Source organism: Pelodiscus sinensis, chromosome 15, assembly GCF_049634645.1.
Source record: "Pelodiscus sinensis isolate JC-2024 chromosome 15, ASM4963464v1, whole genome shotgun sequence".
Lineage (NCBI taxonomy): Eukaryota > Metazoa > Chordata > Testudines > Trionychidae > Pelodiscus > Pelodiscus sinensis.
This window is the reverse complement of record NC_134725.1, coordinates 18,973,666-19,001,631: the sequence shown is the minus strand read 5'-3', so window position 1 is coordinate 19,001,631 and position 27,966 is coordinate 18,973,666. Positions and strand designations below refer to the sequence as shown.

Genomic DNA, 27,966 nt, shown 5'->3' with positions numbered 1-27,966 from the left:
AGAGTTGGGATGCAGGAGCTTTGAAGCCTTTGATCCCATGCCCTTGGGCACTAGACATGTGGAGCAGGGCAGGCCCCAACTCTGCTCCCTTGGCCCAGCTGGAGCACCGGATAGAGAAACACAAGTCCCCGCATGCCAATGGGAGCAGAGCTAGGGCTGGGGTGGGAGGTGGACCTAGATGATAAGTGCAACCCATGGCTATGCCCCTGGGTTGAAGTGGGGATAAAACCCAAGAATTGTGGTTTCCAGATTCCTGCTTTTACCCCTAGACAGGCCCCATTTGTGTAAGTGCAAGCATGTTTGTGTGTTACAGTAATTCTGATTTTCTAGCCATTGCAGCTTTTCATTAGTTAATATGTGATTTTTCTGCCTTTAATTGAGAGGATTATTAGGGAAAATAATTTTAAAATTCACTGGGAAACCAGTTATGTTTCACACATGACTATTAAATTGCCACTGACGGAATTAATGAAAGCTCCTTTGAGCCTTCTGACTGTAGAAATCTCAAGTGTCTTGCATTGAAATGTGTATGTGTGTGTGCGTGCATGCGCGTGTGTGCTGGCAATAATGAAACTGGTGAGCTGCAAGATATGTTGGCTTATCCATGCAACACAATCTGTAAAAGTACAGAGTTCCTACCCAAGGAAGTGTCTGCTTAGTCTTCCTGTTTGCACTTCCACTGCCCTTGTTCCTTTCCTGGTTGAAGCCTTATTGCACAGACTGCTTCTATCCCCAGTAACAAAGAATCCTTTTTGTTTCTTTTGACACCAACACAGTATGTCAGACGGTGCCTATGAAAGAGCTATACTGAAATAGCTTTCTTTGTGAATTTCTCATTGCTATTCATGGGTGGGGATTGTTGCTTAAGGGTCAAATTAGAACTCAGTCAACCAGAGTGGCGACAGTGAGTGGAGCCAGCCTCCAGCTAGATTCCCCTTCTTAAGTTCTGAAAAACTGTTTACTTGGAGTTCATCACATACATTATATATTTGTTTTGCAAAATGTTCTTTTCATATGCACAGACTGAATTCTGCTTAGTTTGTTCTTCATGTCATTAACATTGAAAGCTCACCTTTTGCCCCATCTCCTTACTTTCATCTTTGTCTGAATCACAGAACATTTGTGCCCTTTCTGATGAGCTGGTTGATCATTAGTATTGAACCTCCATCATTTTAAGAAAAACTTTGAGTGAGATGGGTTTTTTGTTACTTTCACTGGGATTATATTGTCGTAAACTTGTAACCTTTGACCCAAAGGCGTTCTGGCCCTTAACACACCTATACACAAAATTTTATAAAAGGCAGATTACAGATTCTTTGAACTACATGTAGGTTGTTAACTCTATAAAGATCTGCCTTCGTTCAGGTTCCCTGTAGAACTGAGTTCAGGTGGTTATTTTAAACTAATTAAAGTAGTTTGTGGTTGCAAGCTGTAGTACAGTCTGTATAAAAAACCTGACTATCATCAATGGATGTTATGTTGGTCTTACATTTCCAACATGGGTGCCTTAAATAAGTGGCCTGCTGTATTTGATTTTCTATTGGTGCCGAGAATCCACCACCCTCTGGGAACTGAATTTGGAGGTGGGCTATTCAGCACTTACGAAAATTGGGTAACTTAAGTGCCTAAATGTGACTTTTAGTGCCTGAAATTAGGCCCATGTTTTGAACACTCAGGCCATAATGTCAAGTTGTATATCTGTCTGAATCTGACCTGAGATCCAAAATTTTCAGTCCATGTAGGACATTAGCAATCATTTTCTCCAGTAATACGTACTTCCATTGGTAACATGTTGGCCAATCTGATTTTTTTAAGTCTCACAGAATTGGCTTCTATAAATGTGGTTTCTCTTTTTCTTCTGAGTTATGCAGAAAATTCTCTCTCTATATATACTTAAATTGTGATGCTCATACCACATGGAAAGGAAGACATATGGAATGACCATATTTAGAAGGAGGCTCTTGAAGCACTACCGACTCAATAACTAACTTTTTATCTCCTTCCTTTCTGTTGTAGCTCATTCTGCTTGAGACTGCTGTCCTGCTTTCTCTACACTTTTCTAGTCTTAGTTGGTGGTGTTACAGCATCTTTAACATTCAGACCCTAATACTCTACTAGGTGTGTATTGCTTGGTTTTCATTGCATGATTTCTAATGTTGCATGAAAGATAGCATTCACTCTGATGCTGCTTGTATACTCTGGCAACTTTTAGTGAGTAGACTGTGAATCAGTAGATTTTTGTCATCTCAGTTTTTGTTGTTTTTCTCCTCTTCAGACGCATGTAGCTACTGTACCCCTACATACCTGTACATCTCACATTCTGTCTTGCTTTCTCTTGTTTGCCACTAGCAGGATGCTTCTTGTTACTCCCCACAGTAGTATTCCCTCTTAATAGGGCTTCTTTGCTTGGATGCAAACTTGGTTGTGAGAGTAGCAGTGAACTATCAGAGGGGATATGGGGCACAGCACATTGTTACTCATGAGATGAGTTGGCTATGCAGGCATCCTTTCCTCAGAAGGATCTGACACATCTCTGCCACCAACTGGCCTTGAGACTGACACTGCTGTTGCGTAATTCAGCTTGCTCAAATAGCCACTGTGTTTCATTCAGTGAAACAGTGCAGGAGGAATAACTGCACATCCGGTAGCTGCATTATTTAAGGCTGAGACCTTGGAAGTAGTGTAAGGGAGTTAGGTGCTGTCAGCCGACGGTCAGGGCAGTGAGTCCCTTATGACCGGCTGAAGTTCTTTTAAATTGTGCTTGGTTCTGTTACAGCAACTGAAGGAGTCAGGTTAAAGCTTAAACAGTTACTATTTTATTGTTACAGGGTAAACTTAGTTGTTAAATGCTACTACTGTGTTACAGATAACACAGACACTACAAAGGACAGAACAGAAATTACACTAAGAAGTCACTTACAGGTACCATGAAACCCTTTGGTTCTCTGAGCTCTTATTAAATGCATGCAAAATAGACACATAGCAGGTATATTCTCACCCCTGCGTTCCAGACTTGGCGTGGCCAGCGTCTTTCTCTCAATCCCTCGGGAAGAAGTAGGGCGAGGTTGGGCGTCCCACAGACCTCGGGAGACAATCAATACCTGCCAGCAGGTATAGATGATTGGAGCTCAAATGGGGTGGGCTGCTGAACCTCTTTTATACCCCTTGGGTTATGTAGGCTTCTTCCTGGTTTCAAGTGGCCAATTAGGAAAAATGGCTTTGAATGCCAAGTTTCCCACGAAGGGTGCAAAGCATAATTTACACCTGGGAAAATGCAGACAATGGGCACCTCTGGTATGTGATGGGCGAAGATTCCTCTCCTGGGACAGTGCAGGCGTGTCAATTACTGGTACTAGCCATCAGGGCGACGGGAGGTCCCGGGTCGTCAGCTAGCCCATTTACTGTCTGGTTTCTGTTTATGGTAGAGTCAGGGACAGGCAGCAAACCTGTGTTCCCAGGGCATCAAAGGCTGACTGCCTTTCTCTTGCTCTCTGGGGGGGGGGGGGGGGGGGGGGGAAACAAGATGGGGTTTGTGGAAAAACAAGATGGGGTTTGTGTCTGGCTACAGGTGCCTCCTCTGAATTTCAGTTAGATCATGTCTCTATTGTGGCTGGAAGTGAGCCTCTTATGTGGGGTGACAGACTCATGCAAGGAGGGCTCAAGCTAGTGCTAAAACCATCAGTGTGGTCATTGCAGCTTGGGCAGCAGCTGCCTGCCCAACCTCCTGGGTCTGAGTTTGGTTGCTTAGCTCACCTTTTTGCTGGAGTTGCAATGTCTAGGATTGCCAGGTGTCTGGTATTCAACCGGACAGTCTGGTGTTTGGGCCCTCTGTCCGGTAAAAAAAATTAGAAAATACTGGACATGTGCAATGTCCGGTATTTTCTGGTTTTTCGGCTGGCGCTCGATGGAAGCCTGGCCGGGGGTGGGGGGGGGGGGAGTGGCTGGAAGGTGGGGCGCGATTGGCACTGGGAACCTCTGGTTGCATCTGACATAGCAGGAGTGATGCCCTGGGGAGGAGGAGAAGCCCTGTCCGTGCTCCTGAGCATGTGCCCGGGTCAGTCCTGCTCCCCGCTGGCCAATTCTCTCCTCCCCTGCTCTCCACCCCAGCCAGCCCTGCTCCCCCCGGACCCTTCCCAGCCAGCCCTGCTTCCTGTTGGCTGGTTCTCCTCCTCCCAGTCTCCCTCGGCCAGTCCCACTCTCCCCGACCTCCCTCCGATCTCCCCCAGCCAGCTCCACTGCCCCTGACCCCCCCGACCATCCCTACTTCCCGCCAGCCGCCTCCCCGCCCCGATCTCCCCTGGCCAGTCCTGCTGCCCCCGCCCCCACCCCCACTCCTCACCAGCCCTACTTCCCATCCCCCCCTGCTTCCAGCCAGCCCCGTTCTCTTCCGGCTAGTCCCTCCCCGCCCCTTCCATCAAGTGTGTCCGGTACTTTTTCTGAAGCTACCTGGTAACCCCAGCAATGTCCACACTGTTTGTTTTTTGCTTGTTTTGTTTTACTTTGTTTTGTTTTGGATTTTTTTGGCATGCTAATTTGTGATCTGCTAGCACAAAAGTCTATCTAGAGCTGGGGGGCTGGCTGGCTCCCAGACAGGCCTACTGATCAGGGAATGGCAACAAAAAGGACAGTTTTCCTAGGGCCTGGCAGTTCAAAGGAGCCCAGGATTCTGGCCACTACTGCAGCAATGGCTGGAGCCCTGGGCTCTTTAAATTGCTCTGGCATGCCATGGGCTGGAGTGGGGAGAGTGTACCATGCTCTGGGCAGTTCTGAAGGCCGGCTGCCCTTGGCCCCACCCGTAACCCCATCCTCTGTGCAGAGCCACCACCTCCCCTTGGTCAGGGGCACATGAAGGCTTTTGGTTCCACTGCTGCCAGCTGCACTTTAGATGCACTCTGCTTAGAGATCAGTGCCTAGATCCCTCACCTCTTTTGAAAGCCCCAGACAATATCTTCTCCACCCATACCTCCTCTCCCAGTAGTTTAGAGTGCATGGTTCAGTGAACAGTTAGGGCTTAACTCACAATGCAGAGATAGGTACACAAAAGAGAGACAATACGGAAGACTCTCTGAACAAATCCTGAACAAACTGAGGCTATGTCTATACTGCAGGCTTCTTTCAGAAGAAGCATTTCTCAGAGTTCTTCCGCAAAAACTTATTCCGAGAGAGCGCGTCCACACACACAAACGTGCATAAAAAAAGTGATGTGCTTTTTCGAAAGAGAGCGATCAGACTGATTGGACTCTCTCTTGCATAAAAGGCCACCCGGAACCACTTTAGGCAGGGCTTTAGGTCACCACTTGCTTCCAAGTGCTGGTGCCGGAGCCTTTCAGAAACTCAAAAACCAGAGAGCTGGAAGAGACCTGAGGAGGTCATCGGTCCAGCCCTCTGCCCAAGGCAGGACCAATCCCAACTAAATCAACCCAGCCAGGGCTTTGTCAAGCCGAGACTTCAACACCTCTAGGGATGGAGATTCCATCACCTCCGTAGGTAACCCATTCCAGTGCTTCACCACCCTCCTAGTGTTTAAAGGGACACCTCTGGACAGCTGTTTCTCTCCTTTGGCTGCGTGCTTGCCTACCATTGGAGGAACAGCAAAGCTCTCGCAGTGCCTGGTGTGGTTGCCCTGCTTTTGTCGGTGCCACAGCTTTTTCCCTTGTACCATGGAGCCAGAGCTGCCCCATGGCATGCAATGGCCCCACATGGCCATGCTACAGTTTCTGCAGCACTTTGTACCAGCTGCCTTCCTGGTCCTGCATGAGCTCGACACCGAACTCATTCTGGGGACCTCTCCCTGGGTGCAGGAGCTACACTCTGGCAACAGCAACCCACTGTGGAGAGGCGTTTTTGGAGGCTCAACATGAGTCCGGACTGGTGGGACCGGCTGGTCACGGAGTGGTGGGACGACCAGCAGTGGGTCCAAAACTTCTGCATGCGGGACGCCACCTTTTTGGAGCTCTGTGTCTAGCTCACTCCCGCCCTCCAGAGATGTGACATCCACCTGCAGTCCGCCACCCCCCTGGAGAAGCAGGTCGCAATTGCCTTCTGGAAGCTCACCACCCCCGACAGCTACTGGTCAGTGGGCAACCAGTTCGGCATGGGGAAGTCTACCATCGGGGCCCTCCTCATAGAGGTAAAGCACTCTGGGGCTGCACTCCCTGCACAGGTGTGGGGCGGGGAGTCATGGAAAAGGGAGACCCTAGGGAAATGGGGGTTGGGAGGTGTGGTGGGTGGAGTGGGGGTAAGCCCCATTCCTGGGGGATTGTGCTGTCCTGCCCTCACACAGCTGCTGGGGGGGGTGGCCTATTAGGGGGTGGCTCCTGGGGCGTTTGGGGGAGGAGAGGGGATGAGAAGGGTGTGGGCACCTCCCAAGGGCTCAGGCACTCCTTCTCTCAGTCTCTGTTTTGTGTGTTCGTTCGTCTCCTTCTTCAGGTTATAAGGGCCATCAACTTGATCCTGCTGCAGAGGGTCGTCCGCCTGGGGGATCTAGATCTGATTGGGGCCAGATTTGCTACCCTGGGTTCCCGAACTCTGCTGGAGCCAGAGATGGGACCCACATCCCAATCCGAACACAAGAACATTGAGCGGCCCTGTATATTAATAGGAAGGACTATTTCTTGATGGTGCTGCAGGCCCTGGCTGACCACTGTGGACACTTCATGGACATTTTTGTTGGGTGGTCGGGGCAGGGCACACAATATCTTTAGAAACTCGAGCCTCTACGGCAAGCTAGAAGTGGGCACATTCTTCCCCCTTTGTGACGTGCAGATGCCATTGGAGATGTGCAGATGCCACTGTGCATCGGGGGGGAGGGCATGACCAACCCCCTCCTGCCATGGCTTATGAAACTCTATACCCGCCACCTGGAGCCCAGCAGGGACCAATTTAATGCCCGCCTGAACTGGGCCCAGATCCAGCGGGAGTGTGCCTTCGGCCGCCTCAAGGCGCGTTTCAGGTGGCTGCCGACCTGCCTCAACGTGGGGGAGCACAACATCCCCAAGGTGGTTGTGGTATGTTGTGTCCTCCTCAACATTGTGGAGAGGAAGAGGGAGGCCTTCCTCCGGAAGTGGGGGCAGACATCTGCGTGAGGGGTGAACCTTCCAGCAGCCACGAACAGTTGCTATCCGACAGGCCCATCAGGCCGGGGTGCACATCCAGGAGGCCCTGAGGGAGAGGTTCTCTCAAGGACCTCTCCAGGGCGTCCCCAATAGGCGCCTCTGGCTTGCTGCCCCATCCCTTTCCCAATGCAACCTCTCCCTTTACCCTTTCTCTGATCTCTCAATAAAAACACCTGTTTGGTTTCCAACAAAATGAAATCTGTATTTATCTTTAAATAAAAAAAGGTGGGCAGGGGGAGGGGAGCTTATAACCTGGAGGGTGGGGGCTCATAACCTAGAGGGAGGGCTCAGAGTGGCATGGGGGGGTGGCTAGATGTGCCACTTCGGATGCGGGGACCTCATCGAAGTGGGGGTTGGGTGGGTCTGGGGATCACAGAGATGGGCAGGAGGAGTGTCTGGAGTGGAGTCAGGGATGGCCCAAGAGGCAGGGAGATGGGGCATAGGCATCACGTGGGGAAGGAGCAGCGGCATTGCATGGGGGTGAAGGGGAGGGGGAATGAGCATAGCTGGGGGGGCGGAGGGAGGTCAGCAGGTGGGTATGCCATCATTTCTCTCATGATGGCACACATGTTATCACACCGCTGCATGAGCTGATCCAGTGCGTGGTTCCACCACTCAGCGTCCTCGCGGATCTTCTGCACCACGGTCTGCTGCATGTTGTGCAGAACCCTGCCACATGAGGTCTTTTTGAACTATGGGTGGCATGGCTCGCTCCTCAGTCCTGGCTGGTCCGGCTGTGGCGAACACAAAGAGGGAGAAGCAGTCAGTTATCCGTGAGGCCATGTCCTTTTCTGTGAGTAGCGACCAACAGTCCTCAAGCCAGAGGGGGGGGGGGAATGTCCTGAGAACAGTGGGCCATGCCTCACAGGGGCCCCTAGGTTCTAGGAAAGTGCTGCTCACTTTCCCCCTCCCACCTGTCCCATGGACAAGCAGGCAAGAGAAGTGTCCGGCCACAGTGGGACCCCACGGGCAGCAGAGGAGCTGGGAGCAGCCTGGCCCTCCCTAGGATCCACACACACAGATGCGCCTCGCACGGGCAGGCATGCCCATGTGCTGTGTGTAGCACTCTGAGCGTGTCTGGGGTCATGACTGTGCCCTTGTGGCGAGTTTCCTTTCAGCTGTGGCAGGTGCTGAGAGAGCCACCCACACCCCCACCCTGGGGCCAGATGCATGTGTAGCCTCCCCTTAGCCTGGCAGCAGGATCCCACCTGTGCTCAGGGGCTGCCTACTGAGTCTGTGTGGCGCACACTATCGCTCCACGTGGTTCCATGTGCACATACTGCAGCATGATGCCAGCCTAAGCAGCCCGAGCGATGCTTGCCCCCCCCCACCCTCTGCACCTGCCTCCCCCTGCCCTATGTGTGTGATAAACTGAGAGCACTCACCTGCAGATCCCTCCCCGGCATCAGACAAGGCCTGGGAGACGTCCTGGCTGACAGGCCCTGGTCCTCCTCCTCCTCCGCTGTGACCTCCGGCTGGGCAACAATGGGGGTCTAGAGGCCAGAGTCCAGCATGACGGGTGGGGAAAATGTTCCCCCCCCCCCAGGATCTGGTGCAGCTCCTGGTAATAGGGGCAGGTGTGGGATTCTGTCCCTAAGTGTGAGCTGTGCTCTCTGGCCCTGATATATCCCTGGCAGAGCTCCATAACCTTACTCCGGACCTATTGATGTCTTCACTCCGCCAGGGATGTGACCTTGTATTCAAAAATAGCAGTGTTGCGCCACTTTGAGTGGAGATCCTGCAATGTCTCTTCCTTACCCCACAGCTTGAGGAAGGACAAGATCTCCGCTTTGGACTGTGAGGGTGTCCTCTTCTTGGTCCCCTGGGTGGGTTCTGGGACCCCTAGGGCTGCTCCCTGTGAGGGCCAGGAAGGTTCTGGGGGGCTTGTGGCTCCTCCATGGGTGGCAAGGCCTGTGGGAGGGAGAGCTGCGCGATGAGGTGCTGCTCTTAGGCTGGCTTCCTGTCACAAGGCTTATCCAGAGTCCCTGAAGTTTTAAGAGGGGCCTTTTTCCAAAAGAGCTCTTTCGGAAAAAGGCTTCTTCCTCGTAGAAAGAGGATTACCAACGCCGGAAAAACCACTGTGTTCTTTCAATTTACTTTTGAAAGAATGCGATTGCAGTGTGGATGTAACTCAGGTTTTGTTGGAAAAAATGGCCTTTTTCTCGACAAAACTCTGTAGTGTAGACATATAGCCATAGAGACCTGCACACTGGCACTATGACTCTTCATACAACAGAATTCTTAGGGATACATCTCCCTTTTACAGAAGACTAGCAAAACTTTTGCATTCTATCAGTTCCAAAAGGCACATTCCTTGAACAGGGCATGAATTGGATATATGTAGTGTATGGCTCTTTTGCTAGTCCTTTTGTACAGGGCGGAATTTTACCCTTAGGGTATGTCTAGACTACACGCTTACGTCGACATAGAGCATCTAGACTACATCCAGTTCTGTCGACAAAGCAAGCCGCTTTGTCGACATAACAGTGTGGACGCAAAGGACAGTGTAGCTGCAATAATGCCTTCTATCGACAGAACTCTGTCGATAAAAGGCGTTATTCCTCGTAGAATGAGGTTTACATATGTCGACAAAACTGCCGAGTTCTGTCGACGATATGTCAACATAACTCAAAGGCAGTGTGGACGCAGGTATAGTTTTGTCGACAAAAGTCCACTTTTGTCGACAAAACCCTGTAGTCTAGACACAGCCTTAGTGTTCACTTAAACTGGTTTTGCTTACATTGACCCATATCAGGCAGTTTGGTGCATGATTATAAATATGAGCAGTCAGGAAAGACAGATCTGTTTACTGCAGGTCTGTATTCTATCTCTAATACAACATAACAGGATATTTAGAATCACATAGGTAGGGGAAAACAGATTTGCTTTTGTCAGCATAGCCTTTGACACTGTGAAGTTGTTTGCTGTGTTTAGAGTATGTCTCTAGAATTGCAGCATAAAGAATAATCTTTACCTGGCTGGTATAGTTTAAGTGTTTTTCATTTATTTATAGGGTTTGCAGCATACTTGAATTTATTTACAAATGGTAGCAAATTGCAAGTGGCAGGCTGTGTAACTAACTTCATGAGTCAGTACTTTTCCCCACTAGTCTAGACTGCTGATAGTGTAAATTGCTGAAACACTAGGTAAATAATTGGAAATGGAATCAACAGCAAGCAAGTATTTATCTACTAATAAATCATTTGAAATTCATAAGTCTGTCTTTGTCCACCCATTCTTAAAAGGCATTTAGTGGTTCTGCTGCTGCTTCTGTGTAGCAATCAAGATTTTTATGGTCACTAATTGTACATTTATTTTCTGCCTGGGTTTTTCTCTGTACACAAAGAAAAGAAACACAGTATTTATTGTTGCAAAGAGGCTAGTGTATTATTTCCTGCATGAAGTCGTAAAAGGTTGTCTAGAGATTGATATTATTTGTATCATATCATTTTTGTAGAGGGAGGGAGGTTCTCAGTTGTGTGGCATCAGCAGCCACCTACATTTATTCAAGGATTTTATGAAGGGGAATCTTTGTCACGTGCATGGCTACATCTATACTGTGATCCTCTTGCGGAAGAGAAAATGCAAATGGAACACTCATTTGCATATGTTGCTCTCGCATTTGCATTTGCTCTTTGGATCCCTTTTGCCCAAGAGGTTTTTGCGTAAAAAGGAGCCAGCTACACAGCTTTTTTTTGCTCAAAAACCTCTTGCGCAAAAGGGATCCGAAAAGGAAATGCAAATGCGAGCATGATATATGCAAATGAGCAGGGCTTGCCAAGTGGTGGTGAGCCCTGCTTGCCAACTGCACGGTTCTGCAAGCTGCGCATGTGCAGATCGCGCTCCACATGCACAGATCGTGCGGCGCTGGCTGTGCCTGCTTGTAATTACTCACCATGGGCGAGTAGATTACATGATTTGTCGAGCCCTGCAAATGAGCACCACTTGCATTTTCTTTTCCGCAAGAAGATCGCAGTATAGACGTAGCCATGTTCTCGGAGCATGGGTTGAAAAGTATACACAGCTCACATATAATCCTTGTCTTTTTCCTTTTATATTAATGACACTGCTGCTTAAAGTCATCAGTTGGAGAGAGGAAGGACTATTCTCACCTCTCAGACTTTAACTTTCTAGCTATTCCTTAAAACAGACACTGTGAATTGTTAGCATTTTTTATTTATACTGTTAGGAGAAAGTAGATTTGTAATTTGTTTAAAGTAGTTAATACAGTAAACTTCCGATAATCCAGCACCTTTAGGCCCAGGGGGTGCCGGATTATCAGATATGCCGGACTATCAGAAGGGGGGGCTATAAGGGGTCTGGAGTGGAGTGGGAGGGGATGCCACCCCAGATCCCTCATAGCCCCCCCTTACGATAGTCAGGCTCTGCCCCAGGAGTCCCTGATTCAGCCACTGCTGGTCAGTTTCAGCAGCAGCTGAATCGGGGATGCCTGCAATAGAGCAGCTGGGGTGCTGCCAGGTTGGTCCCGCAGCGCCGAGGGGTGGCGCTACGGCACCAACCCAGCAGCACTCCAGCTGCTCTTGGGGAACCTGGGACAGAGGAGCTGGGGTACTGCCCGGTTGGTCCTGTGGCGCTGCCCCTCGGGGCTGCGGGACCAACCCGGCAGGACCCCAGCTGCTCTGCCCCAGGGGTCCCCAAGTCTGCCGCTGCTGAAACAGATCAGTGGCTGATTCCAGGAAGCCCGGGGCAGAGCAGCTCTGTTTCAGCAGCGGCTGAATCGGGGATCCCTGGGGCAGAGCAGCTGGGGTCCTGCTGGGTTGGTCCCGCAGCGTTGCCCTTTGGTACTGCGGGACCAACCTGGCAGCACTCCAGTTGCTCTGCCCCAGGCGTCCCCAAGAGCAGCTGGGGTGGTGCCGGGTTGGTCCCGCAGCCCCGAGGGGCGACGTTACCAGACCGACCCAGCAGCACGCCAGCTGCTCTGCTCCCGGCTTCCCCGATTCAGCTGCGGGTCAGTTTCAGCAGCAGCTGAATGGGGGAAGCCTGTCCGGCTTCCCCAGGACTTCCAGGTTCCTGATGGTGCCGGACCATCAGTCCCGGAGCATTGGATGCCGAACTAATGGAGTTTTACTGTACATCATTTTGGTATTCTCTCCTTCATACCACTCCCAACTAATTTGACTTTTGTAGGCTATGGAAGCATCTTGTAGGAGTATTTCCAGTGTGCCACAAAGAGAATAGAAACAGATTATGAGTAATACATTCTCTGTGTTGGAAAAAGCTTTCTAAGCTCAGGCCAAGAGAGTTGTTTGCTGCTTACTTAAAGCCTAAAATGTAAAATTTTCAGTTATATCTTTCTGATCTGGGACCCAATTATTTTTGTTTTCTGGAAGTTATTACTTTTCTGAATCCCTACATTTTGAATAAGCTTTAATTCACAATAGGTTCATCTGTTAGATCTTGCATTTACCATGCTTCTTCTTAGAGGAGAAACAGTACGTTTTCCCATATTGAGTTTTCCATAGGAACTGAGCTTCAACCTGCTCTCAATCTGAGGCATTCACAGGAACATTTCGAGAGTTGACATTAGGACTTCAACCCACCACATGCATTTTCTTCCTGCTAAATCACATATGGCAGTAGATCTCTATTTATAGTCTGCAGACCATTGTACCAGTCAGTCCAGGAACCACTTCCAAGAGGTCTAAAGAACTGTGTACGTAGGGTGGTAGGTGGCAGTTTTCATGCAGCATTTTTTTTCTTCATACAGATGTTTTAACCAACTTCAGGACTCTTAAGATTTACAGAGGATTTATGGATCAATACATTTTTAAGAAGCCTGTCCACCCCTGTGGTTTCTCTGTCAGGTATAGGGGAAAGGAATAGTTTTCTGCTTTCTGTATATGGTACGCCTTAATGCGCTTCAGTTCATACCCTGCCGTATTAATGCAGACTTTGAATCTTTTTATACTACTTGGTTCCGCCTGGATTTAAATATCCCGCGTTTGATTTGCATGTTCCTGGCCGGTCGCCATTTTAGAAATTGACTAGCCCGAAGTAACTGCCTGCGTCTACACGCGGCAGTGAAACGGGATTCCGATTTAAAGCCCTAACTTGAATTAGCTGGTATTCCTCCTGCAATGAGGTTTACCAGCTAATTCGAATTGGGGGCTTTAAATTGGAATCACGTTTCACTGCCACGTGTAGATGCGGGCAGTTACTTCAGGCTAGTCAATTTCTAAAATGACGACCGGCCGGGAACATGCAAATCAAGCGCGGAATATTTAAATCCAGGGCTTGATTTGCAATTTCGGTCACCCTCATTAGCCTCCCTAGATCGATCTAGGGGGCTAGTGTAGAAGTATCCTAAGAGTTAACGATATGTTGCAGGACCACAAGAGCACATGGTGGGGTTTTTTGTAGATAGAAAACAAAAGGAACTACTGGCCTATAGCTAGAGCGGTTAATTGCACCCACAGAATCACATATAAGTGGGATAACGCCCTTTGAAAGGACATGTTAAGAATTTGTAAGTACTTTAGCTCCTGACAAGACAAAAATTGTCTTGAATTGTGGTTGAATTGTGGAGAAAGCAGAGAATATTCCCTTGTGAGCACTTGAGTTGCAGATTTTGTAAGTGGTTTACTCATTATCGTTTAGTTTCAGGAAAGAGACTGAATTGAAACAATCATGTGTCTGCAGAATGGTCAGAATTCTTATGTGAAACCATTTTAACTCTACTTAACCTTAAACATTTGCAATAGGGGAAGGAGGGACACAGCCCTAAGTGGGGAAAAGAACAAGTTAGGAACTATTTAGAAAAGCTAGACATATACATATCCATAGGTCTGGATTTAATGCATCCGAGGGTACTGAGGGAATTGGCAAATGTAATTGCGGAGTCTTTGGCCATTATCTTTGAAAAGTCATGAGATCGGGAGAGGTCCAGGATGATTGGAGGAAGGCAAATGTAGTGCCCATCTTTAAAAAAGGAAGTACAATCCAGGTAACTACAGACCAGTCAACCTTACCTCAGTCCCTGGAAAAATCATGGAGGAGATCCTCAAGGAATCCATTCTGAGGCACTTGGAAGAGGGGAAAGTGATCAGGAACAGTCAACATGGATTCATGAAGGGCAAGTCATGCCTGACCAATCTGATTAGCTTTTATGATGAGATAACTCTCTGTGGATGTGGGAAAGTCAGTGGATCTGATATATCTTGACTTTAGCAACAGTTTTGATACGGTCTCCTAAAATATTCTTGCCAGCAAGTTAAGGGAGTATGGATTGGATAAATGGACTGTAAGATGGACAGAAAGCTGGCTAGACTGTCGGGCCCAACGGGTAGTGATCAATGGCTAGATATCAGGTTGGCAGTCAGTTTCTAGCGGAGTACCCCAAGGATCTGTTCTAGGACTGGTTTTGTTCAACATTTTTATTAATGACCTGGAAGAGGGGATGGATTGCACCCTCAACAAGTTTGCAGATGACACTAAGCTAGGGGGAGAGGTAAATATACTGGAGGGCAGGGATAGGGTCCAGAGTGACCTAGATAGATTAAAGGACTGGGCCAAAAGAAATCTGTTGAGGTTCAACAATGACAAGTGTAAATTTCAAGCATTGTTACAGGCTGGGGACCGACTAGCTAAGTAGCAGTTCTGCAGAAAAAGACCTGGGGATTACAGTGGATGAGAAGATGGATATGAGTCGACAGTGTGATGCATGAAGAGCCATATTCTTGTAGCCAAGAAGCCTAATGCCATATTAAGGTGCATTAGGAGAAGCATTGCCAGCAGATCTAGAGAAGTGATTATTCCCCTTCATTCGGCTCTGGTGAGGCCACACCTAGAGTATTGTGACCAGTTCTGGGCCCCCTACTTTAGAAAGGATGTGGATGCAATGGAGAGAGTTCAGCGGAGGGTGACCAAAATGATTAGGGGGCTGGAGCGTATGACCTATGAGGAGAGACTGAGGGATTTGGGTTTGTTTAGTTTGGAGAAGAGAAGAGTGAGGAGGGATTTGGTAGCAGCCTTCAACTTCCTGAAGGGAGATTCCAAAGAGGATGGAGAGAGGCTGTTTAAAGTAGTGAGGGATGGCAGAACAAGATGCAATGGTCTCATGTTACAGTGGGGGAGGTCTAGGTTGGAAATTAGGAAAAACTATTCCACTAGAAGGCTGGTGAAGCTGGAATGGGTTATCTACGGAGATGGTGGAATCTCCATCCCTAGAGGTTTTAAGTCTCAGCTTGACAAAGCCCTGGCTGGGTTGATTTAGTTGGGATTGGTCCTGCCTTGGGCAAAGGGCTGGATTTGATGGCCTCCTGAGGTCTCTTCCAGCTCTAGGATTCTATGATTCTAAGGTCAGTGTGGAAGTTGAGCTTCATGCATCACACACCTGCTGAGAGTGCTTACTATGGAGATCATCTTAAAATGACGTAGTTGATGCAGAGATATCTCAAAAGAAACCTGAATGATTTGCTGGCTCTTCCAACATATAGAGACTTATACCTTTTACATGGAAAATGTCCTTTTGTTTTTCCCCATTTACATTAGTAGGAAGCAGCTGCATGTCTGACTGCTATTTGTGAAAGTTTTCATTGGTTGTCATGCATGCATATACTCTGGTATGGAAATACATTCTAAGAAAATATGCTGAAATCATGGCTTAAAGAAACTTCATCTGTAGTTGTGCAACTTAGATTTAAAAAGCATGTTCTGTATTATAATTTGCTATTCCTTCCTCATTATAGCATGTACATATTTTTGTCCAAATTTACAGGGATCCTTCCACTGTTCTTTTTAAAGAATCCTTCAAAACGTGTGCCCAATGAGTGACATTGTTAGGACAAATGCATACAGCCAATAAGAGTGTAGCATTTTTTGTCAAGACGCATGGAGCTTCTCTGTTGAAAGCCTTAATTGTTATCATCCCTGCTATCAGTCAGAGATGGCAGATAAATAGTTACAAAGACTATGTTCTTTCAGCAAATAAAGGAAAGTAACATCATCTTTATATTCTTTTAACAATAACATTATTGTGTGCACAATGAAATTAGTTTTGCAAGAGACACAAAAATCTCTTGTGAGACAGAAATTTTAAGAGAAAGATCAAAGGAATTAAATAATCTATCTAAGGGGACCACTTTTTAAAACAGGGAAGCCTTGGAATAATTATTTTTAATTTAAAATAAAATCAGTGGATGGAGATGAAGTCTTTTCAAAGAGCAATTGAAATTTGCATAGTAGAGTGAATGCTATTTAATAGAGTAATTAATATGTACTTTTTATTCTTAACCTTTCACCTGTATCTTCCTGCCCCTTTACCTAACCCTTTCCATTTGCCCTGGTCAGTTAACAGGCAGGAACATTTGAGAACAATCATGGATGAGTATGATGTCAGGTCTGCTGCCAGCATTTTGGCATCTGTTAAAGAGCAAGAGGCTCGTTTCGAGCGGCTCACCCGTGCACTTGAAGAAGAGCGACGCAATGTCTCCTTGCAGCTTGAACGTGCTAATCAGCCCTCAGAACGAATGAGCATGTGCAACATTGGCAATGGTCAGCCACTAGCAACTGCGTGGCAGCAACTTGTCCTGCAGGTAACAGCCTGCTTATCTCACCTGTCACTACAGTTCACACACCCCAGAATTTCCCATTCCAGAAAGTACAGAGCCTCCTCCCATTTTTGTGTCATCAACATTTCATTCCATAGTATGTATTATGAAACAGAAAATCACTGAACTCAGCATATTTGTTTGATTGACTGAGGTGGGTGTCAAGAATTATAGCATCTAGGATAAAACATTACACTCATCTCTTTTTACCCCAATGATTATTCCTAACACTGTGTCCGTGCTCCAGTGTGGTGCTCATTGTTCTTTTAAAAGCAGGACCAAATGATGATGTCTTAATCAAGTAAAATTTCCTTTTGATGTGAACTAGAGTTTGATAGAACAGGGACTGGGTCAAAATGGTGGATTGCCTCTGTTAAGGACACCAGCCTGTCCTTTAGTAAGAGTTTCATAATATAGCACACAAAATGTTCATTCAAGTGAAGGACTTTGTTCTCAAGTTACAAGCTCTGGTCTGTATGTGTGTCTTTTCATAGTTCCCAGCCATAGTTTTGTCTCCTGCTCTTCCTTAACTCTTTCAATGTGAAATGACAAACTAGTTGTATTTCTGATTCTTTAAACTAGCAAATTAATTGGAAGCCTGAGCGAAATAATGCAGCGGCAACAGTAGTATTGAGAAGGCTCTGGACCACAATGAAACCCTGATCCTCTAGAGACTTCAGCATATACAAGGGATGTTAAAGACTAGTCGACTATCTGATAATCCTTATTGGATAGTCAATCAACTAGTCGATTCCCCTCCCCTTTCTGTCTTTATGAAATAGAGGCAGCAAAGGGCAGGGAGAGGAGGTACTTGAAAGTGGCTGCTCTACACAGCTGATCCCCTCATTTCTGCAGAACCCAGGATGAGGTGGGCAGTCCCCAGCTGATCCTGGGTTCTGCGGAAATGGAACCTGGGATCAGCTGGGGAGACCGCAGCTGACCCCAGGCTACATGCGTTCAATGCTGCACATCTGATCCTAGGATCAGCTGTGTGGCTCTGCATATGGAGTCTGGGGTCAGCTGAGAATTCCCCACCTGATCCCAGGTTTTGCGGAAATGCCATGTTGGAGCTCGGAATCAGTTGGGGACTCTTGTGCATTTCAAAGCTGGTACCTGCATGCAACCCAGAGTCAGCAGGACTTCCCGGTGGCCCTGGGCTGCACATGGAGTTCTGCATCCCTCCTTTGAAATATACAAGAGCCCGAGCAGGGGCTCCTGTACATTTCAAAAGATGAATGCGGCAGTGCCTATCGACTAGTCAAGTAGTCAATGGAAATTCCATCGACTAATTGATTAGTCAGTTAACCACTAATTAACATCCTTAGCGTGTACCTCATTCATACCAGACGCTTGCATCAATTGATACATATGGATAATGTTCATGTAATGTCAAAACAGCTTTATGCGAATACATTTTTGGTGGGCAGTATTTCATGGAATCTGTCAGAGTCAGAGAGTTCTATCTGTGTCTTCTGTTGCTTACAAACTCAGTGTGTAGATATGGAGAAATTGTAGTTTGTGAAAGTCAGCTAGACATGTAGTCAACTGTTTATTATCCTTGACATCTGTTTTCAATTAGGACATGCAGCTGCAAAGAACTGACTGTTGTCACTTGGGCAAAAGGAGTAACTCCATTAACTGTTAGTAGTTGTAAGTTGTTATCCTGATGATTAGCCACTAGAGGGAGTGCTGCATAAATTTTAAAAGGCTGGTTCACCTGTACCTTTGCTTTTTCTGAGTGACTTTGTGAAAGGCGACAGATTAACAGGTGGAGAATCAAGTTCTTTATTCACGTATCAGGTACAGTATGAGCTTTCCTGCACTGCCTTGCTTTAAAACCCAATCAATGTCTGTTCAAATCAATAGAAGGATTAATGTAACCAGACACTAAGTTGTCCTTCTTCTGGAAGGCACTGCGTGCATAAGTGAAACCAGAGTGCAGTCTACATGTGTATTCAGTCCTTCACCTTTTGGGGGGGATAGACATAAAATACTTCACTTGTAAATCACTGGTGTTTAGCTTTTTGAGGTAGCTTGTATAGAAAAAATGCTACTGTCTCTGAAATAACTTTAATTAGCTAAATGTGCACAATTAGTAATTCGTAATACTGTGTGGTTAACATTTATGTAAAATACATGAAAACAGTGAAGGGCAAATTAATCCCTGAAACACTGATCTAAATGGAGTTTAAACCAAGAGTGAAATTTGACCCTACCACCACATACAGAATATTTAAAGATTGCAAATGCAGTAGCTTTACATTTATGGTGCTTTCCATCATGAAGGGCACATCCACCATGTACAGACTATATGCTGCTGAATGGCTGTAGTTCATTGGGGGGTGATGAATCTCTGTGCAATACACAATCTAAAAAAAGATGTATTAGAACTGGAAATGGTTGAGAGAAGGGCAACAAAAATGAGTAAGATATGAAACATCTTTCATGTGAGGAAAGGTTAAAAAGATTGGGATTACAGTATTCAGCTTGAAATAAAGACAACTAAGGGGGGCATATTAGAAGTCTGTACAGTCATGAATGGTGTGCAGAAAGTGAATAAGGACATGTTAGTCACCCCTTCTCATAACAGAAGAACCAAGAGTCACCCAAAACACTAAGGGAATGTCTACACTTGCACCCTAGTTTGAACTAGGGATGCAAATGTAGGCATCTGAAATAGTCAATAAAGCGGGGATTTAAATATCCTGCGCTTCATTAGCATGATCTCGCAGGCGCGTTGCTCCGATCAACAGCTGTTTTGAAAGCGAAAGTGCTCACCGGGACACATTAGTTTGAACCAAACCCCTTGGTTCGAACTAACATTATTCCTTGGCATGCACTTTCACTTTCGAAACAGCTGTTGATCGGAGTAACGCGCCGGCGAGATCATGCTAATGAAGCGTGGGATATTAAAATCCCCACTTCATTGACTATTTCAAATGCCTACATTTGCATCCCTAGTTCGAACTAGGGTGCAAGTGTAGATATACCCTAATAGATTGATGGCTTAAGTAGGATTGTCAACTCTCCTGGACTGGATTGACAAGATGCTATTGCCACAAATAGTGTCTGATTTGTCCAGCTGGAAGAGTTAACAACCCTGGGCATAAAACAATCATAAGAAAATACTTCTCCACTCAACACAGTAGTAAACTTATGGAACTCGCTGCCAGGGAATGTAGTGAAAGCCAAAAAAGTAACTGGGTTCAAAACAGAATTAGATACATTCATGGAGAATAGGTCTATATGCATATTAGACAAAATGGAAATGAACAGCACCCTATGTTGTGGGTGTCCCTAAACCTCTGCCAAAAGCTGCAACTGGATGACAGAGGAGTGATCAATTCATAAATTACTCTGTTCAGTTCATTCCCTCTGAAGTATCTGGAACTAGCCACAGTTGGAAGACTAGATACTGAGCAAGATGGACCTTTGGATTGATCCAGTATGGCCATTCTTATGTTAATATAATATAACTTAACATTGCGGCTAAAACTGATTTTTTCCATTTGAAGCTACAATGGAAATTATATACAAAATCTAATTATTGCAATAAATGAGGATTAACACTCTTGTTCTTATGAAAAATGCCATATACAGCTGCTCCCCGAGTTACGACCACCTCCACTTACGTCCATCCGCATTTACGACCAAAGCAGTCATAAATTCGGATCCGAGTTACGAATGGCAATCCTCGCTTATGAACAGCACCGTCGCCATGTAACTCTATGGGATCCGAGTTATGGACCAAGTATTGGTCCGTAACTTGTTCGTAACTCAGGGAGCGGCTGTAATCTGTAATGACCCTTGTGCCCAGGGCTTCTGTTTTACATCATGTCTGACAGTTGGGATGGAAACTGGCCAAGAAACTTGCAAAGTGAAGTATTTGTAAGCAAAGCTTTTCTGTATGCCTGAGCAGCATCTCTTTCTGTTTTTCCTTGTAGTAATGTACTCCAAAGCTTTTCCCAGATAGCATTCTTAGCTTAATTTTTTTTCTTTTTCTTTTTTTTTTTCAAACAAAGATTTTATTAGAAAAGGGAGGAGGACAGAAGCAATGTGCCAGAATTGTAACAGTTTCTTGAAGTCCTTTAAAGACCAAACTCAAGGACTTATGCAAATGTTGTTTCTAATTCATTCTTGATATTTTGTCAGCTGCACTCTTTTTATTTTTACACCAACCTTACACTCCTTCATTACCTCAACAGCATCTCCTTGTTCTAGGCTACAAGCAACTCAGCTAGCCATTTTCACTAAATGGAAAGAAAAATAATCTTATGTCATTCTGTCTGCTCAGTCTGGGCTGGGAGCACACAAATAGCAAAAGCAAATTGTACTCCATTTGTCGGTGTTTGCTGCATATGCTTCAGGCATTATTTAGCAGCGTGCATCATCTCTTAACCAGCACCAGGAAATGTCAAATGGGCATATGATGTCACAGATGCATTCTAATGGCAAAAAGATTTTTACTTGCATGCAGCTATTTCAATGTGGGGTGATTGGGTGGGAGGGGGACTGAAAGCTTTTAAAAATGTTTTGATGTACAGGGAAGTCATTTCACCACCTCTTCCATTATAAACATTGAAGAAACGGTTTGTTCACATAGTAATTGGAAATATCTGGAATGATGCTTGAAGAGTTTTTGTCTGCAGGTCTGAATCCTAACTGCTTAAATATTAACACCATGCTATACCCCTCCCCCCCACATGAGAGCTGATAAACACATGTAACTGTCCATTGACTTCAATGAATTTTACCTGAGAAAAAGCTAAGGGGGGTAATTGTGCTTGGCTTGCACAGTCCTTTATTAGAGGCAGCATGCCTGCCAAAGCTCCTGGGTGTGCAGAGGCTGTTTGCTTGCCTCCACTTTCTTTGGTTGGGGGATAATTGACTTGACTAACTCCGTATGGACAGACAGCTCCAAGAGGTTCCTGGAGACAGGAGTAACAAGTTCCATGTGGTTGTGTGGCATTTTAGAGACTAGCAACAATGTATAGGGTCATGGGTTTTCATGGGGAAAACCCACTTCTTTGTGTGAGTGGAAGTGTCAATAACAGAAACCAAGATATATATAACTGCAAAAGAAGTACCTATTAACTGTAGGACTCATGGTAATGAGGCTAATAAATTGGGTTGGATGTGTCCCATTTGCAGTTTTTGATGTGAAAATGTGGATGTTAAAGGCATGGGAAATTGGCTTTGTAATGCACAAACCAATTAATGTCTTTATTCAAGCTGAGGGTAACAATGTCAAACTTGTAGATGAATTCTAAGTTCTGCAGTCTCTCTCTGTAATTGGTTAGTGAAATTCCTTTGTAGAAGGACAGCTACTTTTAAACCCATGACTGAGAGACCAGGAAGGTTAAAATGTTTTCCTACAGGTTCGTGTGCATTACCATTTCTGATGTCTGGTTTGTATCCATTTATCCATTGTTATAGAGATTGTTCAGTGTGGTCAGTATACATGGTGGAGGGGCTTTGCTGGGACTTGATGAGCCCCTGATGTCATGGCTTATGTGGTTAGGTCCTGGGATGGTGTTGCTTATATGGATATGTGGACAGAATTAGCAACAGGGTTTGTTGCAGGGGTAGGTTCTTGGGTGAATATATCTGAAGTAGTGTGTGGCTGCTCGGGAGTATTTGCTTCTGGGAGGGGGCTGTCTGTAGGTGAGGACTGGCCTGTCTCCTAGGGCCTGTGAGAGTGAGGGATTGTTTTCAAGGATAGGTTGTGAATTGACAATGATGTACTGGTGGGGTTTCTGCTGGAGGCTGTAAGTGGTGACCAGTGGTGTTCTGTTATTTTCCATGTTTGATGTGTCTTGAAGTAGTTGACTTCTGGGTACTTGTCTGGCTCTGTCAATCTGTGTCCTCATTTCTCCAGGTGGGTGTTTAAGTTTCAAGAATGTCTGATAAAGATCTTGTAGGTATTTGTCAGTGGGATTGGAGCAAATCCAATTGTATCTTAGGGGTTGGTTGTAAATAGTGGATCTTGTGATGTGTCCTGGATGGAAGCTAGAGGCATATAGGTAAGAATCGGGGACACTACATTTCCTGTAAAAGGTGGTGTTTATGCGACCATCATTTATTTGTACCGTAGTGTCAAGGAAGTGGATCTCTTATGTGAACTGTCCAGGTTGAGGTTGAAAGTGGAGTAGAAATTGTTGACTCTTCAAGGGTCTCCTTCCTGTGGGTCCATATGATGATAATGTCATCAATGTAGCGTAAGTAGGGAAAGGATATTAGAGGACAAGAGCTGGGGATATATTTGAGGTCAGCTACAAAAATGTTGCAATATTATGGGACTATGTGGGTATCTATAGCAGTGCCATTGACTTGAAGGTATAAACTGTACCCAAATTAGAAATAGTTTTGTGTGAGGACAAAGTCACATAGCTTAGCCACCTGATGTGCTCTGGCATCATCAGGGATAGTGCTCCTGACAGCTTGTAGTCCTTCCTCGTGTGGAAAGTTGGTGTAAAGAGTTGCAACGTCTGTGGTGGCCAGGATGGTGTTTTCTGGAAGACTACTGATGCTCTGTAGTTTCCTCAAGAAGTCAGAGGTGTTTCAAAGATTGCTAGGAGTGCTGGTAGCATAGGGTCTGAGGAGAGAGTAAACGTAGTTTCAGAGCAAATACTTTCGTAGTCACAGAACAAACACTTAAATAGTACCTTTTGGAGCTGGGATACAGTTTTTGTGAGACTAGCATGCAGCAGTTTATAAGCATTTCATACAATTTAAACACTAAATGTAAATCTAATCCCTATTTTAACAATACTAACACAGAGATCACCAGACTGGTTTCCAGCTATGCTTTTGTCATTGTTCCGTCAGGCTTACAGGGTTTGCTATGAACTGTCATCTGGTCTGCCAGCATCACAGCCACCCTTGAAAATGGCATAGGAAACTTCTCTTGCCCTACAGCATGCTCATAATGTGTAAAGTTTATGTGCACATTAGTCTTATGCCATATCCACACTGTAAGATAAGGTCAAATGTATTAAAGTCAGTTTTTTAGCACTCAGTTTTGTAAAGTTGAAGGTGCATGTCCCCACTGTGTGCAAGAATTCTACATAGTTCAAAGTAGCGCGTCCCCAGCAGGATGACTACTGTAGATGTTGAGAATGATGCGCTGTGGTAGCTATCCCACAGTTCCTGCACCCCTTTGCATTCTGGGGTTCTCTTAGTTCACACTGGGACCAAACAATGCAGTGGGTGGTTCTGAGTATATGCCATCAGCATCCTGTAATGCTCCCTTCCCCGCTATCCCCTTCCAGCAATGGCAAACAGTCTCTTTGCACACATTTCCCCCCCTGGTTATCCACAGAGATGCTATAGCAGCTTAAGCATGGATCCCATTGTAGATCCCATTGAGCATCAAAGCATTATGGCAATCATATTAATGATAGGGAGCCTTATGCTGAAGTATATCCAGAGCATATCCGGGGTCAGCCAGAATGAGGAAGAATCTTGGGAGCCATGAACATATTCTCTTGCAAAACACTTGAGTTGAGCAACTAACAAATGCTGCCAGCATCACAGTGGAACACTGGCCCACACTGACTCTTTAAGGATAAAACCCAGCCCTGGAAGAGGGCTGAGAGCATAGCTCACAACTGAGGCAATACTAGCTAATAGGGCCTAGCTGAGGGGAGTATAAATCAAGACTCCTGGAGGGAAGGAGACAGATACAGACTCACTCTTTCTCTGGCTGGGAAGCCGGTGGGACCTACCTGTTAGGGAAGCTAGAGGCTTCCTGACTTAGAACAGGGCTGGGAATAGGCAGACAGGGTGGGGGAAGCTCTGCCAAGGCTGCCTGGCCTGAAGCAAGGCCTGAGGATACTAAGGGACACTACTAGGATGGCAGAAGGCAGCAGTTGGCCATTTCAGTTTGCCACTGAGGTAAAGAGCTAGGTGAAGACTGGCAATGGGTCACTGAGGGAAGGTAGATAAAGGGGTCGGGCACCACCTTGATAGGGCAGTACCCAGAAGTGGAGAAAATAGGTAACTGTGGATGAGATACCAGCCAGAAGGGGCCATTCCAGCACCAAAAAGCTAATTCCCAGAGTGTCCAGCAGGAGAGGCCTGTGGCAGTGGGTCCCACCTGGTTACAGGGACAATCAGCAGTGGCTGCAAAACTTTCACATATGTAAGGTCATTTTCACAGAAGTTTGTGAATTGCTCTCCCTGACCCTGAAGCACAAAAAAAGATCCACTTTGACAGTGGAGAAGTGTGTGGCATTTGCCCTGTGGAAGCTTGCAATTCCAGAAAGCTACTGGTCGACTGGGAATCAATTCGGAGTGGGGAAATCTACGGTGGAGGCTGTTGTGTTCCAAGTAGCCAAGGCAAACAATACTCTTCTGCTACAGAGGACAGTGATTCTGGGAAATGTGGAGGACTTTGACCCACGGGGGTTCCCTAACAGCGGCAGGGTAATAGATGGAATGCTGTGGTACCAGATCCCCTTGCCCAAGCATATATAAATCACAAGGGGTACTTCTGAATGGTGCTGCAGGGACTGGTCGATCACAAGGGCCTTTTCACTGCCATCACCATGAGATGATCTGGATAGATGCATGACATGCCCAACTTTAGGAACTCTTGCCTCATCTGCAAGTTGCAAGCTGGAACTTTTTCCTAGATCAGAAAATTATCATCAGAGATATTGAAATGTCAATAGTAATCCTTGGTGACCCAGCCTACCCTTTGCTCCTGTGGCTCATGAAGCCATCCACAAGTAGCCTGGACTGCAGTAAAGAGCAGTTCAACTAGAGGCAGAGCAAGTGCAGAATGGCAATAGAATGTGCTTTTGGGCATTTAAAAGGAAGGTGTCACGTTACTGGATTTTAAGGGGAGCAGCTAAGATCACTGCTGCATCCATCGGGGGGGGGGGGGGGGAGAGGTTTGCCCTAAAAGTGTATACAAAAAGGGCCATATGAGGTGTCAAACGAAAGCTTATGCTCTACTGATTCTGTATATGCTACTCATGTACTTGTATAATGTCTGTATGTGGAGTTACAATTATGTACTCTGTGTTGATGTTGGAAGATTCTCTGTCTGAAGCAGAGCAATGTGCAAGGAAAGCTCAGCCTATGGCTATGCTAATTAGCAAGTAGACAATGAAAATCCAGGTTCCAGTACACATCTCAGGAATGTGACTGACACCTAAGGGCTACCGGCATGGAACACAGGGATAGGCCACTGAGCAGATGACCTGCTGTAGCCAAGAAGATGCCAGGAGAGGTATATAAGTGCCATTTGGCACCCTCCATTTTGGTCTTCAGCTCAACTCTTGATCCCAGAAGCAGCATTGCAGGGAACCACAAGCCAGAAAGAACTGTGGACCCATCCTGACATAGGATGTACACCAGAGACTTTTAAGCTAGCAGTTATAACATCTCTGCTAAGAGCCTGCATCAAGAACTGGGTGATTTGATGTACGTAATGTATTCTCCTTTAACAACCTACTCTCATGCTTTTCTTCCTTTTAGTAATAAACCTTTAGATTGTAGATTCTAAAGGATTGTCTCAGTGTGATCTTGTGGGTGAGATCCAGAGTGTAAATTGACCTGGGAACTGTGGCTGGTTTCTTGGAACCAGAGAACCCGTTCAGGGTAGGTGAGATTGGGTCCTAAAACCCCTCACCTGTGTGTTAGGCCTGGGGCTGTTTGGGGCACGGAGAGAGCTGGGGTGTCAGAGTGCTTTCGCTCGTGAGGTTTCTGGCTGGCCAGGTAGGCAGCTGAAGTGCTCTGTGTGACTGGTTTGTGGCATATTTGGGAAGGGCCTCCAGTCAGGGGCTGTAAGGAGCCGTGAATTTGAGCAATTCACCCTGAGCGGACGCCCTCAGCTGTGCCCAGACCCGGCCCGGACTGTCACAGAAGGTTTTGCAGTTTACTCACTAGGTTAGATCTCAGCAAAAGCAATATTCCCGTTGTGGTGGAAGCATGTTGTGTGCTCCATAACATTTGTGACCATAAAGAGGGAAGTTATATGGCAGGGTGAGGGGCTCAAGTCATAGCACCTCGCCAGTAAGTATCAGCAGCCAGACACCAGGGCAATAAGTAGAGCAGAGTGAGGGGCACTGCAAATCAAGGAGACTTTAAAGAACAGCTTTATGAATGGCCAGACAGCAATTTGAGAGTCATGCATGTTGCTGCTAATGAGGTGCCCCTGCATTAAGTGTGCTTTCCTATAAGTACCCCCACCCATGCAGCACAAGGGACAAAGAGACTGTTGTTTAGAAATCATGTGTTTTTATTTAGCGAACACAGCAGGGATAGAAAAGGAGTTCAAGGTGAGAGCTTTAGTGGGCGGAACACAACTGTGAGAAGGACAGCCTTTTACTTCAGGATGCACCCTAGGGGTTGAGTGTGAGGCTACCCTTGCCCCTCTCTCTTTCCCACCATGGTCTAGCACCCCTGCAACAGGAGGCTGTGGTGAGGTCTGCAATAGCTGAAGGGGGTGCCTGTGCAGTGCTTGACCTGGAAGGCCACCGTGCAGTTCATCACATCTGCCATGATCTTCAAGATTCTCTCCTGGTTCTTTACTTCCAGCTCCCTGAATGTGCTCCTTTTCTCATGCCTTGCTCGCATCTCCAGCAGCAGCGTATTCCTCCACTCACTTAATCACGCTCTGTCCAAGTGGGCAGATTGCATGTGCTCTTGAACATGTCATCCCTATTATGCTTTTGCCTGCGGATATGTGCCAGCTAGACAACTGGCGGGATTAGTAGAGTGTGCAGTGTGATCACTGCTATACCCACTGTAATGAAAAATGAAGGGCAGACTATACAGAAGATACACTGTTGATTATAAAACCTAATCTTTTAGCATAAAAGGAAGGTCTTTCTAAAGGCAAAAGGGATGTGTAATGTACAAAGCCACAGTTATGCTTTTGAGTGCCCACTATGCAACAGATACATTACAGTGATATTAGAGGGGCAGCTGGGCTCAGTTTGATGGCAGACATGGTAAGGGACAGGCCAGGACTTGAGCCTGTGGGGAGGGACATAGAGGCTCTGGACATGGCAGCAAAGTAGGACAATTCAGGGCAGGAGATCATGCAGTGCTCATATTTTCAGCACCCCGTTTGCTGGGAGAGTGCCAATTTCCCTTCCCATAGCAGCATGTAGGCAAGAGGGGCTAGGAGGTCTGGGCATGGCAGCAGGACAGGGACTTAAGTCATGCTTCACTGGGGGTTGAGCAATCAGAGGTTTATTGCAGAGACATCAGCTAATAGCTTTCACCACTTTGTCCAGATTGCCATGTGCAATATCAATCTTCTCTGA

General features: G+C 46.4%; 1 protein-coding gene across 13 annotated transcripts in view; it reads left to right on the top strand.

Moving 5' to 3' along the window:
• Positions 1–27,966, top strand: part of ARVCF (ARVCF delta catenin family member) — a 592,161-nt gene that overhangs the window by 251,438 nt on the left and 312,757 nt on the right. For 7 of the 13 annotated variants that reach the window (XM_075898313.1, XM_075898316.1, XM_075898314.1 and 4 more), the window contains one exon: positions 16,425–16,669. The exons of the other annotated variants lie outside the window; for them this stretch is intronic. In XM_075898313.1, the coding sequence (XP_075754428.1) occupies positions 16,454–16,669 (216 nt within the window). In that variant the 5' untranslated portion in view covers positions 16,425–16,453. The remainder of the gene's footprint in view (positions 1–16,424; positions 16,670–27,966) is intronic. 13 annotated transcript variants of the gene reach the window in all.